The sequence below is a fragment of the Biomphalaria glabrata genome, chromosome 11, assembly GCF_947242115.1.
Source record: "Biomphalaria glabrata chromosome 11, xgBioGlab47.1, whole genome shotgun sequence".
Lineage (NCBI taxonomy): Eukaryota > Metazoa > Mollusca > Gastropoda > Planorbidae > Biomphalaria > Biomphalaria glabrata.
This window is the reverse complement of record NC_074721.1, coordinates 12,727,990-12,748,358: the sequence shown is the minus strand read 5'-3', so window position 1 is coordinate 12,748,358 and position 20,369 is coordinate 12,727,990. Positions and strand designations below refer to the sequence as shown.

Sequence of the window (20,369 nt, the reverse complement as noted above, 5' to 3'; positions counted from 1 at the left end):
CGCCATCCAAGATAGTGCAGAAAGAAGGTGCGCACTATCTGTGACCAAACAAGTCGGATGTTGACATTAGGAGACTAATGATTTCCGCCCAAGGAGAGAGCCAATATGGAGATGCTGTACTCAAGGCAGATGCCCTTTGTGTTTGTCATGTCTCCATGTAAATAAACGTCTATGTCCTCGTTGAGTTGCCTCACTTAAGTTATTACAATATATATATATATATATAAAATTGAACCCCTGACACAAAACAAAGAAATGAACTTCATAACAAACTGTAATAGTTTTCTAAGACTAATTTATCAGGGGACATTTGCATACATATTGTCATTTCAGCTTCTAGGTTATACTCATACAAGTCTTAAAGAGTAGACAGTGATATTTCGGTATGGAACTAAACAGCAAAAACATGATGACCAACGCTTAATGAGATAGGGAAAATTTAATTCCTGTTAGAAATTAGGATTTTTCATTCAGTCTGGACATTCACATAGAAAGTTTGTTCCATTCCTGTTAGAAATTAGAATTTTTCATTCAGTCTGGACATTCACATAGAAAGTTTGTTTCATTCATTAAAAGAAGGTTGGCACTAGGTTACCAAAAATGATTAAAGAAAAATTAAAACAAAACAAAACTCTTTCACGTCTACCGCTACTAACTAACCTCATGGGTCCGATATGTCCTCTTGCCATTGATCTGGAGCCACCACTAACCTGGCTGTTGATGACTGATGGGGGCGGTGGGGGGAGGCACCCAGAGTGGGAGCAGGCAGACACACACAGGGGAGAAGCGTGCATGCATGGAGGAGGGGGCTGTACAGACGGGGCAGGCGTGGGTATGGACTGAGCGCCAGGCCCACTGGGGTAGTGCAGCAATGATGTGGGGGAGCTGTTGCTGCGGAAAAGGATCTCTGTGGCAGGGTGGTAGTGGTGATGGTGTATGTGGGCCTGAGGGGGCGGGTGGTGGTGCTGTCTGTTGGCTGTGGAAATAAGATAAAAAAAAATAGCAGTGATGGTTTACATTTACAGTATAACAAATGCTTTGACATGATCTATGCCTGACTTATAGATCACCACCACACCTAGCCCTAGATAGTCCAAAAAAAAAATGAAATCATTACATATCATGTGAACAATAATAAAAAAAAACAAACTATTTTTAATTATTTTGCTAAGTTTAAAACAATTCTTAAATATTAATTAAAAGATTCTTGTTCTCTGATAGTCAGGGACATAATTTTTCAACAATTTTACACCATTACAATCCTAGTCATAGTACCATAGTAAGCTTTTTGACTGTCTGAAAGTACATCAATCAAAGAATAAGCAAGGGAAAAAATCCTCTGGACAAAAATCAGTAATCAGAACAAGGTCAATTCAATTACCTGCAATACCTATGTGTTGCGGCAAATGGTGGTGAATGATAGGTCCGCCAGTTCTGAAATATTTGAGGGAGAATATATAAACACCAAATTACAAAATTATGTCAATATTTTAATTCAGGGTTAGTAGCACTTTTCCATGACAAAATTTTAGGAGATTTTAGGAGGTTTTTTAAGGATGAAATGTATGATGTATATATATATATGTGTGTGTGTCCCATCCATTTAATTCATAGATTGTAAAACATAAACAAAACTATGCATTTATCAAATCAATTATTGTTACTTGATTTTGGAAATAATGAATATCTTGCCAACATCCCACTCAGAACAGAAACAATGCCATCAGCTGTGGTATGTCCACAGAAAATGTAATGAAGGTTATCTTTTAATCAAGTAACAACTTGACTGTCATCCCAAGACCTCAAACTACCATTTCTTTTTTTAAAGATTTATTAAAGAACATTACAAAATGGTTACTATTCCATTGTTAAAAATAAGAAACATTCTTAGCCAGTAACGTCATGTGATAAGAATACCTAGTTATGCTGTTGTAGTTTTTTACCCACATTTTTTGCAAAAAACAAGCAAAATTATATTTTTTAAAAATATTGGATAAAAATTTTAGGAGAATTCTGGCAATTTTTAGGAGAATTTTAAGAGACTTTTCATTTTTTAGGAGATTTTAGGAGCACTACCAACCCTGTTAATTGGAAATCAAGGAGGTGGAATATGCGAATGGTCTGTATAGTCTTTGTGGAAATACTCATTGTGGACTGAAAAAGCCATCTTCATGAACCAAGAAAATGTAACTGTGTTCATCCTGGACCACAATGGAGAAGCTTCAGTTATTTATATTCTTATGATTGTGACCAAAAGTTTTCTTGCTTATAGAATTCAGACTTTAATAATAATGGATTTGAAATGGAAGTTGACAAAACTTACATGAAAATAAATCAACTGTTTTATGTGATTTTTAGCATGTTTTATTAGAGATTAGCCTGAGTCTTACATATAGATTTTTATATTGTCTATTGGTTTATATCGACTATGGTTTCTTGCCAAAGTGACTTCTAAATTTATTAACTTGTAAGAATGTTTACTCATAATATGCATTACAGTAATATTTAAAATTTATTTGTTTCTTTTTGTAAGAGCAGTGAAAGAGGATTGCTATTTCACTACTACTAAGCTGTGATTAAAGAGTTCAATGTTATGTATTTACAAGAATTGTACTACCTGAAGTAGTTCTGGCGAGAAGAGGAATGTGCTCCAAGCGGATCAGGGCGGTGGGCTAATGGTTGAAAAGGCCGGGTCACATGATGGTGATGGTGGTGATGATGATGCAGCTGATGAAGCTGGGGCGGCAAAGAGAGAGGGGAGGGCAAAGAGCTGGCAGCAGAAGAGAAAGGGTTGATGGGTGCGGAGCTGGAAGTGGCAGACTGACAGGTAGACGGGGGCATAGGGTTGGAAGTTGGAGGTGGGGGCAAAGATGGGTTGCCATTTCTTGGAGAGGGCTTTGGTGGAGCAGGAGGTGGGACTGGGTTGCTCGGGGCTGGTGGCAGGGCTGGGTTACTTATCCTAGCAGACTGATTGGACGAATTAGTAAGATGGGGGCATGGAGAGGCGTGGGCACACCCTTCACACATGTGATGTTTGTGGCCTCTGGCACGCAAGGGATTCTCAGGTCTAGTCTGGAAAAAAATAGTAAAACAAAAAATATAAATGTTTAACTTGTAATCATAATGAACATTTCTTCATTACATAGAAAATACACTGGCTTACCCTTTCTTCATTCATATCAAAGAGAAAGATAAAAGAATGTTTTAACAACAACTATGTCACTTAACCTCACGATTCAATTTTGATTACGAGCTCATTAACATAACAAGAGAAACTTGGCAAATTTGTCTGAAACAACTGCAACTTAAAACAAGTTAAAAAGCATATGGCATGAAAATTAGATGTCTCTAGGAGCTAAACCTCAGACTTATGCAATCATTTGTCATTTTTTATGTATGTATAAATCTTACATCTTTTCCTTTTATGGTTAGTTCTGAGCTACATGAAAATGAATGATAAAGTAAAACCTATTCCAGAAGATGAAAATTGTAGCCAGTGATAGATCTACTTTCCCTTGTGGAATGACTCTAGAAATGATGACTATGTACATTGGACTAGTTTGTTGAAAGGCCCGGGGAAAGGCTCTTAATGCGGAACTTCATGGTGATCAAAGCTGGAAACTAATGTAGTACTAATTATTTCACATCCTTCTATCCCAAGAGGTTTTGATGAGGAGATCTTACCCAAGATTGTCTATCAAGGTATCAGGAAAATAATACCAAATAGGATCCCCAAAAGAAAAGGTGAAAACTAGAAAGAATGAATGAATCCATATCCTGATTTGCTAATAGCTTTGGTCACATAAGTATGAAGAGCCTTGCCCAGACAACCCAACATTACAAAGGAGTGAAAATGAAGCTTAAAATAAAGAAGTGAGTAAATGGTCAACATAATTTTTCTTAAGATTACACAGTAACGAATGCTTCTAAATGTAAATAAATATATTAGTAATATTGATATTCACTGAGTCTGTCAACAGCATTCTCCAAAGCTTACCTCATTCTCCCACACTTGATGTACCTGCCAAGGATTCATCATTGCTCTTGGCATAAGATTTAATGGCTGGAAGAAAGAAACATTATGACAGTCAGATTGCTTTTTTAAATTCTGACTAATTGGTCTAGCTACTGTAACCTTTAAAAAATTCTACAAGTACTCTCAACTATTATTGTCACATCATATGGATAATCCAATGGATTACCTGGTGATTGAATCTACTTTTGTAGCTTCTTGAAGCACAGGATTGTTAGTTAAATATATAAAGTGGTGGGAATATTTGAATGTGCTCAGTTTTTTATTTAGTTGTTTTAGTCTAAGCACATTAGTAAATTACTAACTACACTTTTATTACTTTGAAATACCAAAGTTCAAAAAAGGTAATGTGCTTGATCGTTAGTTTATATAATTGATATGTTCTAGTGTTGTTGTTTTTTTCCCCACCTGCGTAGCATTAAAGCAAGTAACAAACAAGTCACTCATTGTGACATTCCTGTTTAATGCAACAATTATAGAAAATGTCACAACATAGCCATAATTAATGTTAATGTAAATCAAAGTATTGTCCTTGTAAAAGTAATGTCTCAATTAATAGTCTTTGTACATTACTACAAGAAAATAAGGAAAAGAAAATCCTTCTTGAATACTTTCAAACCAATTTTAACAAAAAGTCTTAAGCACTAGACCTGCTAAACTAAAATTTTATTAAGAACAAGGTGGTAGGCTAAGCTAAATAAGCATTTTAGTCAAGGATTCCAATTATGATGGAAAGCAATTCCCTGTTAACTAGCCCTTCATTTTTCATTTGGAATAATTTGCTCATTTTAAGAGAATTTTGATACAACAGTAAACTTTATCCCCTTACAGTTTTCTGTAGACACCTCTGACACTGGCACTGACAACACACAGTAGAATGGCTCCTAGAGTCACCAGAGCTTGGATCTCCAGAGTTGGAACTACTCCCTGACGGTTCTGGGTGGCCCTCATGGCTGTTAAAGCTGGGAAATGAGGCCAGGCGCCCACTACTTGAGTGATGTGTAGGCTGCAGCCGCCTCACAATAGGCCCAGTAAGGACATTCTCATCCATTCTCCAAGGTCCCACCTTATGTTTAATAAAACAACACATTTGAATTAATGAAAATTTCATTTAACCTGAACAATTAATCTAACAAAAGAATGAAAAAAAATTGATTGAAACAGGATCATTTCCTTTTCACTTTAAAATGACTCTAATAGAAACAAATGACAAATACTTACAGGTATTCGTGGTCCCCGATTCTGCGCAAAAGATGTAGGCCTAAATAACTGAGGAGGAGACATGGTTCTTTCCCCTGAATCACCATTCACTTCCTGTGTAGCATGTTGGCTCTGTACCACTGAGGATGTTGTTGTGGTCGCCTGCTCAGACTGCGAGACACTTGGCAGATGTGTGTTATGATCTGTTCAATAAAGCGACACAATGCTTGTGAATGTAAACAATGTGCTAGCACAAACAATTACATAGACAGTTTTTGTTTTTATTATTTTAATTAGTTAATTATGTACAATGATATACCATTAAAATCTTTTCCTAAAAATACATCTATCCCAAACTTGATTTTCAATCATTCCTAAAAAAACAAATTACTATAAAGTATCACTAAATATCAAAATATAGGCTACATCTTTATATAATACTGACAGCACAGAGGTAAGGGAGGCAGTGCAATAAGATTTATTCAACAAATTAAGATAATGTCTGAAGTTTTGTGTGTTTCTGTCATGCAGGACTGCAAACAGTTAACAGAATAAGTAGGGCAGAAAAGATAATAAAAAGAAATCATAGTAATTTCTAGAAAGGTCTTTATGAGTTAAACAATAAAAGAAGGAAAAAGCAAAACTTTAGGGCCCATAGTTAGTTTATTGTTGGTTACTGCTAATACTGTCATGCTGTTTGTGTTTGTAATGATATTGTATTAATATTGACACAGGTAACAAGTGATTTTTCATTGTAATTGGATCATTGGATTTATATTTATTCTCTGGGATTGGGTTTGAAGGTATTACATTTCCATCAACTTAACATGGATATCATGTCACTTAGTGTAGTATTACAAGAGTCCGCAAGTGTGTGCATTATACTGAGAGACAAGAAAAACAAATTACAAATATCTACTCTGAAAGGAACCGCCACAGCTTCCAATAAAGTATGGAGTTTCCCCCCTTCACTTATCCTATATAAGCATCTGGCAAGCCAAATGTTTTGTCAAGGTTGAAAACAAAATTATTTAAACTTCAGTATTGTAAGATTATAATAATATTTTAGATGTCCAGCCAGGGCTTCAGGTTGAGACCATGACTAGGTGATGTGTAAATTAAATACACTGGCCAGGAGAAAATTAATATTCCAAAGATAATTTGGAAATTAGGTTAAGAATCATTGTAGTTTCTAGAAAGGAAAATATTATGGCCCATTGTAACACATTCCTTATATGCACTTTGCAGTATAGTCTAATGATAAAACTAAAATAAGGCAACCAAGATTTTTTTAGCATTATAGCGTTACAAATAGCAAACACACAATTGGATCCGAAAACACAAGTTCAATGCCTTACCTTCATCAGCCTCGATAATATCTACACCTTCATCTGATTCTGTTGTTAAATCTACAACAACAGTGGCTTGATTGTTCCTGTGAGATAACCAATGGATAGAAATAGAATCAAATTTTCAGGTATCTTGACTATTATCTTGAGAGAAAGAAAAACCTAACAAAAAAAAAAATGAACTCAAAAGATATGATTATAAAACTAATTAGGAAAGTAATAACAGTAGACAAACAGTAATTATTAATTATATGTGCACTTGAAAAAGTTAATAATATTTTGAAAACTTTGTTGGGGGTCACCATAGAAAACTTCTTTAGTTAAAAAAAATATTCTAAAGTAGAAAAATAAATATGATTGGCATTAGGCAAGCTACATTACACACATATGATAGGGTTTCTAACACCTTTCCACAAAAGAAAAAAAACAAACGTTTGGAAAATTCAACAAAATTTTGGTGCCCACATTATTCCCCAATGCTAATTCTTTGATTTGATAGTAAAACAAAAATCTAAATGTATTCAACTTCTAAATATTTTCTTGAAAATGTTATTTATTTAAGATTTTTAATCTTTAACTTTTAGAATTTAAATTCAAAATGATCCCCTGGAGGACAATGTTAGCGTTTTGTGATATGACTCTTGAGCCTACCCAGTTTGAATTTATAATCTAACATGTTGAGAAAGTAGAGAATATTAATTTGTGTGATGGCCACAATACACTATCATTCATGCTTAGATATAGTTATATAAGTTTCACACAACTGACCTAGGCTCAACCATGACCACTTCAACATCACTGTCATCACTAATGGACGGTGGGCGGGGCATGGACAGAAGAGAATCTATGATACTGGCATCACTTCTGCTAAAAGAGTTTGAGCAGCTAGCTGATGTCACTGGAGATGTTCTAGTCAGAAGTGTATCCAGAATGTTGGGAGGGGAAGAGTGGCGATGGAAGATGTACTTTGTGTCTGTTCCACTCTCGAATTCTTCAGATGGACCCGTTGGCGAACGGGCATGAGGGTATGGCTCTAAAAATGACAGCAGCTGCTGCCTACCATCGGTGCTGTCCCCATCATCACTCCCAATGTTATTGGCTGTGGAAGAGGGGCTACCCGATACATTTCTAGAGCCTATGCCTTCCACCAGACTGGACAAAAATGCACACTCATCGCTGGCTTGGGTGTTTCTCTGCTCACTGCGGGAGCCAGAAGCAGCCTCTGATAGGATGCTGCTGCTTGAGCTGGCTATGGATGAACAAGTGGTGCTAGGGTTAATGTCCAAAAAAGATTCCCGGTTTTCAAGACTGTATGAAGTAGATGGCCCAGCTCCATTGGAAACTCTAAAGAAACAAACAAATTATAAAAAGCATATTTCAGAGTTAGGAATAAAAATAATACTATTTGTATTGGTTAAGAAGAAAACTTGATGAGCAAAGACATGCTATTTTTCACCTAAAAGAAAAAAAAAAGAAGAAACCAATTAAAACTGATGTCATGCTCGACCGCACATGGGAGCTAACCAAGAATGTGAGAACTGACCAGATTAAAAGGTCACTTTGTGTATGTGTACAGACTTGTCAGAAATGTGGGTCAAAGTCTGTAGTTTTTCAGGGAGACCAAAAAGCAGGTAGTGACAGAAAGTTGAAACTTCAAAGAAAAGGTCAAGAATTATGCATCAGTCAAAAAAGTCTTTTAGGACTGCAAATAAAACAAGGCTAGATATCAGGGTTGTTGATCTTTAGTAATTTGAAATTATTCTTGTCAGTCAAGTTACTTGCTATTCAAATTATTTTTTAAAAAGAGGTTTTATGTTAATGTGTATTTTGATCATTGATGGAATAATTGCTTTGTTGAATTGAGTTGGAAGATAATAAACTCAAGAAAATTGTAGTCAACACTGTGTTTCCAAACCTGCAATTGTTACATTTGTATGAGAAACAAAAAGTATAATTGATAGTGTGAACAACCCAACCGTCAAAACAAATAGGAGACACTTGATTAGTAACCAAGCCTCTTTAAATAAAAAGAGAAAAAAAAAATGTTACAGAATGAAACATCAAACTGAAAAAGTAACCATGACAAAAAGGCTGTTAAGGTTTGTGGGTGAGGATCAACCCAGACAGGCATGGCAAGGAAGTGATTTATCTTTTAATCAGCTTATTTACAGCAGGTCAACTTATCCTTAAATTGAAGGCTTTACCCCATGTTGTCTACCCAATGGAAGAGAACCAATTGAGAAGACGTTCATACCTAGTGACATTATACAGTCTTAACCAAATGTATGGCGATTTCAAGTATGCCTTGACCAAAGCAAATCACTTGTGGGAAACAAAGATAGGTAAAAGCCACTTTATCCCTGAAACACTCTAGCTAGACTGCACCAAGTTGCCCTTTTCTTAGCACAGATTTGATACAAAAACCAAAGTGTTTCCAATGTACTGTTAATAAGTCAGAGGAAACTTACTGTAGACTAAAAAAAATTTGGGGGCTATAGATGGTAATAACAAAGTTTGTTGTTTTTTCTAATTTAAAAAAACAAAATGTTAATGTGCAAACAATGATTAAATGTTATGTGCCTTTTAGAAGAAAGATCCCAGGCCTGCCTGCCACGTTCTTTAGTAGTCTTGCTTCCACCTGGCACATCACCAGATTTCTTGCCTCCTTTAGGCACAGGCAGACTGAATGCCATGCCTTCCTGGACAAACACCATCTCCACCATTTCTTCTGTCAGGTCCCGGTGGGAACGGCGATGAAATGGCATGTTGGAGTCACTGGTTGTCATCATCTCTAAAAGTGATGAGAATTAAACAATATAAGTAAAGTAAAGTATTCCACATTATCATTCAAACAATAAAGTTAAGTATTCCACATTATAATTCAAACAATACAGTAAAGTATTCCACATTATAATTCAATCAATAAAGTAAAGTATTCCACACTATCATTCAAACAATAAAGTTAAGTATTCCACATTATAATTCAAACAATACAGTAAAGTATTCCACATTATAATTCAATAAATACAGTAAAGTATTCCACATTATCGTTCAAACCCAAAATTATTTTTTTTAAATCTGGACTTCTTTATTTTATTTTTTTTAGTTTGAGTTAGAAATCATCTCAGAAATTCAAGGGGACATTGCCACAACCAGAGCAGTTATGAAAATGAGGTTTATGAAAAACATTGTTTAAAAAATGCAACAAAGAAAAAACATAACATACATATTTCATATAATGCAATGCATCATTTGAACATTACAAAAAATATATTTAAATATATTTCTATGAAAGGATTTTATCCATCGGATCCCTTTTGAATGTTCATACTGACATTGACAAATCCAATATGTTTCAAATATTTGTCTCAGAGAAAACACAAGCCAAGTTTCAAGTATTTGTTATTCAGCTGTTTTTTTTATCTAGATTTAATTTGCATTCAGATTACACTTTCACAAATGCTTTATTTGAATGTTATTTTGTGTTTGCAGCACTCCATAAAAGAAGAAAATATTATCAATCAATTAGAAGTTTATTTGTAACATATATTTGAAAATACAACTCTCACCTGCCAAACTGCCAGAATAATTGTGGATAGCTGGCATATCAGAATTCTGACCTTCATGCTGATTACTGCTAGAGTTTGCTTCACTTCTGTCACCTGCATTGCCCCCTATCAAACAATGAAAAATGAAAAGAAGTAAAGACACTTGTACAACTAGTCAAAATAATATTTTTGGAATTTGTTAGCAAATGAGACTTGTCTCTGGGCAAACATGCAATTGACAGTCTTCTGTTTCTCTAACCTTATATAATCTCATTTGACAATAAACTCTAACAAATCAAATCACTAAATTTAGCAAGCCTACAGAAGAAAAGACTCAAAAGTAAAGTAGCAATTATACATAAAACACTGAACCAAAATCTTCAAATACAAAAACAAAATCTAATAAAATACTCGGAAAGACGCTAAGATAAAGGCACATTCCTCATTCCAAATATATATATTATAAATATAATATATATGAGGATAAATTTGTACAAATGCTCCTTCTTCCCTAGTGCTATTAGAGCATGAAATGGGTTGCCTGAGCCAGCCAGGAAAACCAGTGATTTGGTAGAATTTAAGTCATTGGTTAACATGCATGACTAGATGCATGATGTGTAGGACGTAAACATCTTCTTTTTTGAAGTAACATCTGTATTGTATAAGATAAGATAAATGAAATATCTATTGAAGAACAGATATTTGGGGAGCGAAAGTGGGACACATGTCGATCATGAAACGTGAAAAGAACAGGCTTAAATTTTTTCAAGCAATAAAGCTTTCAACAACTTAGAAGTTAGTACAATACATCAGAAGGTAAACACACACAATTTACGCACAATATAGGCGTACACACACAATAATTAAAAGAACAGCACTGGTTGTCATCATCTCTAAAAGTGATGAGAATTAAACAATATAGGTTAAGACATTTGCTGGCTAACTTAAACGTTTACCAAGATAGATCATTTTTCAGTGTGATCCACCAGAAAGCATTAGCCTGTCAAATAGGCCACTTCTTTCTCTAAAATGCAAGGCAAAATTTTGGAAAAAAGGCAGGTTTTTTCAGAAAGAGCATCAGAATGAAATTCTATCAGAGACAAATGACAGAGAAGAATGGAGAAAGAAGGTTGACATATCTTGTGTGGTGCCCCAGCAGTCCAGCATACCAAAGGATAAGTGAAAGTGAAGTTAGATGTGAACCTGGCCTAACTGATGTCTTATAATGCATACACTGAAGGGTCGGCATCAATAGATTCTGGAAGACTTTCTTGGCTCTAACAGTCAAAATCTTTGGACCATGTGGTAGTGTTTGCAGTTTTGATGCGGAGACCATGGCAGTCTGTGAAGCCTTAAAAGTCATTGACTCTCAACTCGGCGAGGGACATTTGAGGGCAACACAGATTGTTGTGGTCACTGACTCAAAATCTGTCCTGTTGGCTCATATTTCTCGCGACTATGGCCAAATTTTGGTTCACAGTGCCCCTGCTGCGGGTAAGAAGAGGAAACCGTGCCTCATATTCTGTTTGACTGCCCCAGACTTGCTGATCTCCATCTCGACAGGTCTGGGAAACCCAAAATTCTCGACCTGTATGGCGACATTTATGCACTACCCAAGACAGAAGGGTTTCTGTCCAGGGCTTTTGAAAGAGAGGATTTGTGCCTCTCAAGCCCTCACTCTAATGGAGTTTGATGATGATGATGATGAATGAATATCTACTTGTTTTGTAAAGGGTCAATCTCTTATTTATTAAAATCCTCAAGAAAAAAAACATTTCTGTAAAAAAATATATATCCCTATATATCTATAACGGAACACTGCAGTTCACTCGATAATATGAAAAACTACTTATTAATTGTTGTTTTAAATTATGTCCAACATATATGCATACTCAATAGATTTTTTCTCTTTAAAAAAAGAAAAACATTTTTGTGTGTAAATGTAGTAGTTAGTATGACAGAACTTACATAACTTAGCAATACAAATGTAGCTAAAAATTTTTTGACAAAAAAATATAAAACCATTAGCATTTAATAAATATGTTGACAATATGGTAAATGGACATCTCCCCTACTAAAGAGCCTCCAGTGTTTGTTACTTTTAATAGTGAATAGTTGTAAAAGTGTTGTATTTTTATGAAAAAACTGCTTGCATTAAGTGATTTAAAAAATTAGATTTTTCACTTTTAGAAAAGAAAAAAGTAGCAGTTGCATTATCAGAACTTTGAATGGTCTAAAATATTATGGTGTCAGATTTTCACTATATAGATCTTTTCTAGTTTACGAGATCTAAACGGGACAGACGGACAGACATTCCACATAAAACTAATAGCGTCTTTTCCCCTTTTGGAGGGGCTAAAAATGAATGAAGTATAATATATATATGTATATTATATATTTTATGCTAATTAACATTATTTTATAAATTTTATGCTTTAGTCTTTAAAAAACCTACTGTGACCATTTTGGTGGAAATGACAAAAATTAAATTAAAGGTTTAATAGAAATCTTAAGATTTTTTGTGCTTAGATAGGAAATCGATCAAAACCATTTATTAAAGGGTACCTAAAAGGTTAAAGTGTACAATATTTCCTGTTTATCTGTTAAGTGATCAATGAATCAATTTGTGATATTTTGCATATTTTATATATATATATATAAATATGTTACCGACAAAGTAAAATCCAGCTTTCTATAGATTTCAGGCAAAGTAGGAAATGATTTCTTCTTTTTCTCCTTTGCCTAGAGGCATTTTATAGAATGACTAGAACTGCTGTGATCAAGAAAAGTGTGCAATGTTGATTTCAAGTACTCAGTTAATAATATAAGGTTTTTTTCTACTTTGCCTGATGCAAATCTAGTATACATTGCCTAGGTAAAGTAGGAAATGGACTTAATCATTTCGTACTTAACCTGAAAAAGCGAGACATTAGCATTCTATAAAATGACTGCATTTTGCAATTTGTTAAAAGATATCTGTTCATATAAATAGAGAGAGAAAGAAAGAGTGATTTAACATTCACTAATGTAAACTGTGATGAATCTTTTTGCCCCTTTTCCTCTTAATCCAAAGTGAATAAAAATGACAAAATGACTTACCATGATCTTGAACTGCTGGGCTTTCATTTTTATTAAAGGAATGGTGTCTGTTACAATCCATAAAGTCCCATGATTCTAAGTCTGAATTACTGGCACTTCTTCCATTAGAACATGCCTGTGATCTAGCAGACGCAGGAGAAAACAGATTTACTGGATTTATGGGAGAGGAGGGAGGAGACAACTCTTCCCTCCCTTCCTCATTACTGTCCTCATTGTTCAAGTTAAATATGTTGTAACCATCTCGCTCACGTCTTAAAAATGTTGGCTCTGCCCAAAGGCGAGAACGAGAACTGCCTGATGATCCCAGAGGTTCAGGTAGGTTGAATAGTCCATAGGGATTCAATGGATCCCAGGCATCGTCTGAGCCGGGTGACTGGTCTATGGTCAAGAAGTCAGACAAGCTCCCACTGTCATTCCTTTCTGAGAAGGAAGAGCATTGGAAAAGGCTGCTGCCACTTCCGGGTGAAGCACATATCACTGAAGATGGGCCTGATGATCGACGGTGGTGCAGAGAAGAACGGCAAAGACTGGATTCTTCAGTTACAGATGAAGCTGTGTCATCGGAAAGGTCAGACAAGTGGCTAAGAATGGTGTGCATGCCACAGTCAATAGTTGGTTCGGTGTGTACACTGGGTAGAAGATCTGCAGAAGCTTGAAAAATAAAAATATAAAAAATATAAGGTTAAAGGATAATACTTTTTTTTAAACTGCTTCGTAATAAACAAAAGATTCAAACAAACGGTAAGCAGTATGAGAAGCCAGAAGCTATTTTTAAGAGTTATTCATCTTAAATTCATTCAGTTTCAAGATTTGGAAAAGATTCAACAGAGATTATTGACACAAAGGAACACAATGCTTATAGATACATTTCCAAAAGCTTAAAATAACAGTAGCCCAGCTATTAAAAGTATTATTGGCAACTTCCAAAGAATATGTTGTAGCTAACTATCTGCACAAGGCAAAGAGAAGTTCCAAGATCTATGGCTATTCAAGCATAAAAATACTTTAAATCTTTCCAAAGACACATTTTGTTTTACACTGAACCATAACTATTGGAGAAACACTTTTAATAATCTACTCATCTCATCATTTTATTTTAAAACTTTTACCCAGTTGTGCCAAAAGTAATCTACCTCTACTGCGACCCTTACATTGCTTTAAAAAAATTTACAAAATAATTAGAGACCAGAATTCCACTCAAATAATGTCTCCTAAACCTGCATCTTTGTTTTTTCTATGTATTAAATATTGGTGACTGTATATCAAAAATGTAATATTTAATTAGTGCAGACAAATTCCTATGATCCTAAATTTACAATAATTAATGTTCTACTGACCTGAGTGTGAGTCTTCAGCTTCCATTTCACTGGGAGCTAGGTCTGGGTTGGCCCAGGCTGACTGCACTGAGTCTAAGTCTTGGTACAATGCTAAGGTGGACAAAAAATCCAGTTTATAATAAAGGTTATACACAGATTAAAAAAAGGCATGTTAATGTTTAGCGAATTGTAAATAAAAACAAATACACAGAAAATACATTTTAATCCCATGAAATTATACACAATTACAGAACTGGTCACAACAAAATTAGACAACAAATGTTCTGTAAGCTGAAAATTGGGACCAGTGAAATTAGCCCTTGTGGAGAATTACCAAAGAATGCCAACTATGCCCTTCAAAACTGCAATCTCCATCAAAAGACCTAAACAAGACACTAGCCCCAAAACACCCTTATACAAGAAAACTATATGGAGAGCCGCCTGATCTGGGAAACCACTGCGCAGTTCATCTCATATTACACTGTTATACGAACCCTATAAGATAATAATGAGAATGCAGTGAAGAATATGCAATTAAAGGTTTAAGAAGAAAAAAAATGTATTTGAATCCTATTAGTTTAATTATAAAATTTTGATTCTGTGGCTGTGATTAATATCAATTTTAGCAAGTATCAAATGTAAAATTTTTACTTTCTAATCGAGTTTTTTCAAAAACAGAATCAAATAAATTCCTTTCTTGCAGTAACAAATAATGCATTCTTAATAACACTAGCGACCGTCAACCCAGACTCACTACAAAACATGAAATATTCCAATGTGTTCTTAAAATGTCCTTACCACTAGTAGCTTCTTCTGCAGCAGCTTCAGCCACAATAATAAAATTCATGCTGCTGGCAGGATCTGGTGGCTCACAGGACACAGCAGCCATCGGCACAGCTTCAACAGCTGGTGCTGCCAGATCTAAAGTGCTTGCATCAGCATTCTGGTCAGTCTATAGACAAGAAACAAAACATGTATTGAATGTTAGCTGAAGAAAATATATATTTTACTCTAATGCTTTCAATTGTGACTTAACATACTGTTTTGAAGATGTGTTACCCTTTTTTTTTTACTAAGCTTATATCAACTCACTTGGGTCTGTCTGGTAAAAAGTTTGTACATGTTATTTCTCCCACACCCAATCTCGAATTAAGCTGAAATTTTGCACTATTATTTCTTTTACCTGACAACACAAGAAGTTAATTAACTATTGGTAATTAATTATTTTGTTTGGTATCTCGAACAAGGAAAAGAAATCGTATGTTAGCTGTCACTTGATAAATGTTTGTATCCCTCACCCCGCCTCGCACCAACACTACAGACAATAGCACAACTTTTTTTATACGTATTTAAAAAGAGCCACAATCACCTGCTTTATTGTGGTCATATCAACACTAGGAGAAGGTAACCATGACATAGGCACAACATCCCCGGATCCTGATGCCATCTGATCATCCTCCATTCTTTCAAGATTTTCAGCTTCCACCTCGTGAAAAACACTAGCGTTGTATATCAATAAGTGTCACTCATCTGAAATGAAATTCAAATAGGATTTCACTAGATAAATCTAGAAAAATAGATTCTAAATATATACCCGTATGTCATACACTAGTCCCACATTCATTTGATTTGAATCTAGATAAGTCAAAAGATTTACATTCAGAGATAATCTCAATCTAAACACATACTGCAAAAAAAAAGGGGGTGGGGGGGGGGGGGGCTATATTTCATATTTTCTCATCAGGATAGGGAAAATCCATGGCAAATGTACCTGACCAGAGGAGTTTACAGCCCATCATTTGAAATACAGCAATTATCATTTCATTGCTTTATTATATTGTTATGCCACGCTAATTTATATAATTACTCAAACATTGAAACATGAAAACAAAAAAAACAAAAAAAAACTTTGATACGACTTGCAAGCACTTTATATAATATCTAGATATATTTTTTAACAAATTATTATTATGCTTTTAACTTACTTAAAGCCAAGTTAAGCAAACAAAAAACAGAATGAAAATACCAGAGCAAAGCATGGTAAAATCATAGTTTACATGATAAATTAAAATTAATACTTTAATAGCTAGTAGTTAGATCTAAAATCTAGATCTAGTAGAAATAATTAGGCAATACATCAAACGAAAATTCTACATATTAGCAGCACTATTAATAAAAACCACCACTCTCTTCCATTCCCTGGCCATTACCAACACATACATAAATAAAACCACTGCTTTTTGCCATATCCTGGCTACTTGGAACACAAGGTAGGTAAGGACGCAAAACCTGGAAATAGCAACCCCGTCGGCTAATACGGAAATTACCGTAGAGTCTAGTCTCTAGATCTAGACACTAGATGCTGGTATCTAATTCTATAAAGATTTAATAAATATTTTACTATAGTAATTTCACTAACTTACTAAGTTAATCTAAATATTAATGATATATATAGAGTAAAGTGCGAAGTTCGAACAGCCTCAATTTGTATAGAGGTTCGATCAGTTCACTTTTTATTGCTAAAACTTTTTTTTTTTAATGATTACCAAATTACTACTAAATAATATTGTTACTGCGCATGCACCTTTTTTCTTCACTTCCGACACATACTATTTTCCTTTTCCTTGTAAATGCTAAGTTCATGATGAGGTCAAACTCAAAAGAGGTGTGGAATTATTATTTTTTACTACCCGGTAGTGAAGGAAATGGGTCATGGGCTTATGGCTATTTTTAAGTCTGATGGCTCATTAGCTCAAAGAGACTATTTGAAGTTGTGGAGCATGGGAAAGGTGGCAGAAGATGGTGTTCTTGCGCTGGAGTAAAAAGAAAATGACTTCATAGTGAAAATTAAAAGATTAAAACATGTTTTAGATATATTTTCTTTGATCTGTTCGAACCTTCCATCAACCCGATCGAGCTTACTAACTAGGGGAGAAATCCAATCGAGGGAAAATACGCTAGGCGATACCCACCCTACACCTCTTTGACTTCATATTTAATTTTAACTAAGCCTAGTGATACATTAAATCAGATCTATTTTTATAGACAAAAGGACGAGGAATTGAGAGATACCATTATCATTTTTTTCATAGGTCAGACCGTTACAGTACTATTCAAATCCCAACGTGAAAATTGCTGCAAGCGGGCTTATATTGTGATCGAACTTCACACTTTACTCTATATAGACATTATAGACTATAGACTAATTAATATTTTATATCTAGTCATTCTAGATCTAGATCTTGAGACTAGATTATAGATAAAGTATATATAATATTATAAATTACTAGTAATCTAAAATCTACGTACTTGATATCTATATTAATTATCATTAATGATCATAAAATAAACTATAAATTGGTAATGGTATATCATTGATACTGTAACTGTAACTATTTACTATGACTAGTCTAGATATAGATCTAGATTTATGATCAGAATCTATAGACTATTCAGTATAGACATAGATTTTAAAGAATGACATCATAGATTAATCATTAATGATAGAACTAGCTAGATCTAGTGTTTAGAGTATAATTATTATATAGATCTAGATCTAGATTATAATAAACTATCAAAGAATTGAAATAAATACCAAAAAAAAAGAGAAAAACATATTATTTTATTATTCTGATAATCTGATAAGATAATGTCATGAGTATGATGAGAATGATTGATTACCACACACAGACATCGTTGAATCAGACTGAATCTTGAATAATCTTAAAATTCTTGATCATTCATTGTGTCCAAGTCAGTCCTCTGAGTCGACTCTGGATGGATCTAATAATAAAATAAATCTATCATCTATGATCTAGTAGTCTAAGTTAGGTTAAGTATGATCTACAGAATTTTCAATTTACTCAACTCACTACTCAGTCTACTGCTGTAACTGCTTGTAGAGTCTAGATCTATTCAATTCTATATTATTATATACTCATACTGCAAATAAGCAGAAATCTCATTTCTGTAGCCCAAGAAACACTGCTTCATAAAACTAGTCATTAGAAGAGAAAACAGGCATCATTTATAACCATTTTATTACAAAATTCGTTGCCCTTGCTTTCCTTATCCGACATAATTTAAGTAAACAATCATTGCGATTCTTTACCATTCTGAAGGAAGAGCTAAAAAAAAAAAAAACAAGTATACATGTACTTAATCGAGCGGCAGCAAATTACACTTTAGTTTTCATTGGGTGAAAACAATAATAAAATAAAAATAGTGTATCATATATAAAGTATATTTCTTTTTATTTAATATTTATAATTTGATAAAATAAATTAATAGCAATAAAACAGATATTTATGGATCTAACAATTTAGTCCTTATTTTAATTCGAGGAAAACATTTGCCCTTATTCCGCACAAAATTAGGTCAAAGGGTTCTATTTATCTTTTTTGATATGTGCCTACCTACCATTTCACGGAAAGACCACTCCTTGTAGATTGTAATAGTTACGTGAATAATGAATAAATCTATAATACAATCAACTTGATTTTAGATTAGCACAATTATGTATATAGAGTGATAATATTCTTACGATGAAGAAAAAATTTAAAAGACAATTGTATAGAATACGGTTGAAATTGAAACCTCAATAGCCTATAGAGAATGCGTAAAAACTTTTTGGCCCATCAGTTAATGTAGCCTATAGCTTCTCGTCAGTCTGCATTATAACGCCCTGCCACACAAACAATTTAATATTACACACTCTACTTTTAAATGAAACGGTACGCCTAGCTCCCCCCAAGAAGACTTGTTTTATCCCTCATTGTATATTCAGATGAACAGCCAAAATAATTACAGTACCATTGAAGAAGATTTGGAATCCTTCACTAGAAAGCCTTTATTCCCGACCACGAAATTTTGAGCCACCAAACTTATATATAGGCCTATTATATGAGTGGGGTGGCCTAATTTTTTTTTTTTTAAGTTTATTTATTTAGTATCCTAAATTTAGAGACGCGCCTAATTTATATTAACCCTTTTCAGGGCCACCGCGAGGGTTGTGGCCGCCGCTGCGCGCGAAATTAAAAAACGACGCTTCTTCCCTTTTTTTTTCTACAAAAGAAATGTATTACGTTTAAGCTGGACAATGTACCAAAAAAGTTCGTCAATTTAAATCTTTTTTGTAGATCTTTCCTTTTTCCCCCTTTCATTTTCGCACCTTTAATGTATCCCTCGAATCATGCCATCTTAGATGTTTTATTTCCTATTTTAACATTGCATTTTATATTGCAACGTTACAAATTCTTTCTTCAGTTGTATCAGTAATTGGGCAAAACCCTAGAAAATGTTCGTGTATTGCAACATGAGGTATATAAGAAACAGAAGCAATAATAATAGTGGTAATAGTTCGGTATGAGACGTATCTGGTGTGCAATCTAATGTTTTGTAAAGGAATTTTTGTGCTTATACACTTTCAAGGATTTTATTTTCTATTTCATTTCATTTTGAAATTGCCTGTATTAATTAATACAAAATACCCTTTTTGTACGTATTAAAAAAAACACTATTTGTGGATCCTTTAAAAGCAAGACATTGCCGATACTCCGAAAGGTAAATAATTCGTTCTATACAGGATTGCTAAGGCTGCTTTTCAAAATCATGCATTCTTTAATAATGAGTTGAATCTATTGTTTTCTTTTCAGTAACTACAATAGCCTAATAAAATTCTGTGTCTTTTTATTTATTTTTTTTTACTCAAAAGTAAAATAGCAATTATAGGCCAATATAAGACACGAACAATAATCTTCAAAGACAAAAAGAAAATCTAATAAAATACCCAGAAAGACACACATCTTCGTGCTAAGTAAGACGA

At 34.1% G+C, this 20,369-nt stretch overlaps 1 protein-coding gene across 6 annotated transcripts in view; it reads right to left on the bottom strand.

The window, feature by feature from the left end:
- The window catches only part of LOC106063206 (uncharacterized), a 35,011-nt gene extending 16,336 nt beyond the window's left edge, over nt 1-18,675 (bottom strand). For 2 of the 6 annotated variants that reach the window (XM_056004856.1, XM_056004861.1), the window contains exons 1-16: nt 18,418-18,675; nt 18,227-18,328; nt 15,915-16,075; nt 15,344-15,497; nt 14,567-14,656; nt 13,230-13,880; nt 10,152-10,256; nt 9,163-9,373; nt 7,351-7,926; nt 6,592-6,668; nt 5,255-5,436; nt 4,863-5,099; nt 3,998-4,063; nt 2,618-3,072; nt 1,382-1,434; nt 661-976 (exon numbers count right to left, since the gene is read on the bottom strand). In XM_056004856.1, coding sequence (XP_055860831.1) covers nt 661-976; nt 1,382-1,434; nt 2,618-3,072; nt 3,998-4,063; nt 4,863-5,099; nt 5,255-5,436; nt 6,592-6,668; nt 7,351-7,926; nt 9,163-9,373; nt 10,152-10,256; nt 13,230-13,880; nt 14,567-14,656; nt 15,344-15,497; nt 15,915-16,007 — 3,266 coding nt within the window. In that variant the 5' untranslated portion in view covers nt 16,008-16,075; nt 18,227-18,328; nt 18,418-18,675. The other 4 variants (XM_056004858.1, XM_056004857.1, XM_056004859.1 and 1 more) reach the window with 4 other exon arrangements.
- Nucleotides 18,676-20,369: the final 1,694 nt, after the last annotated feature.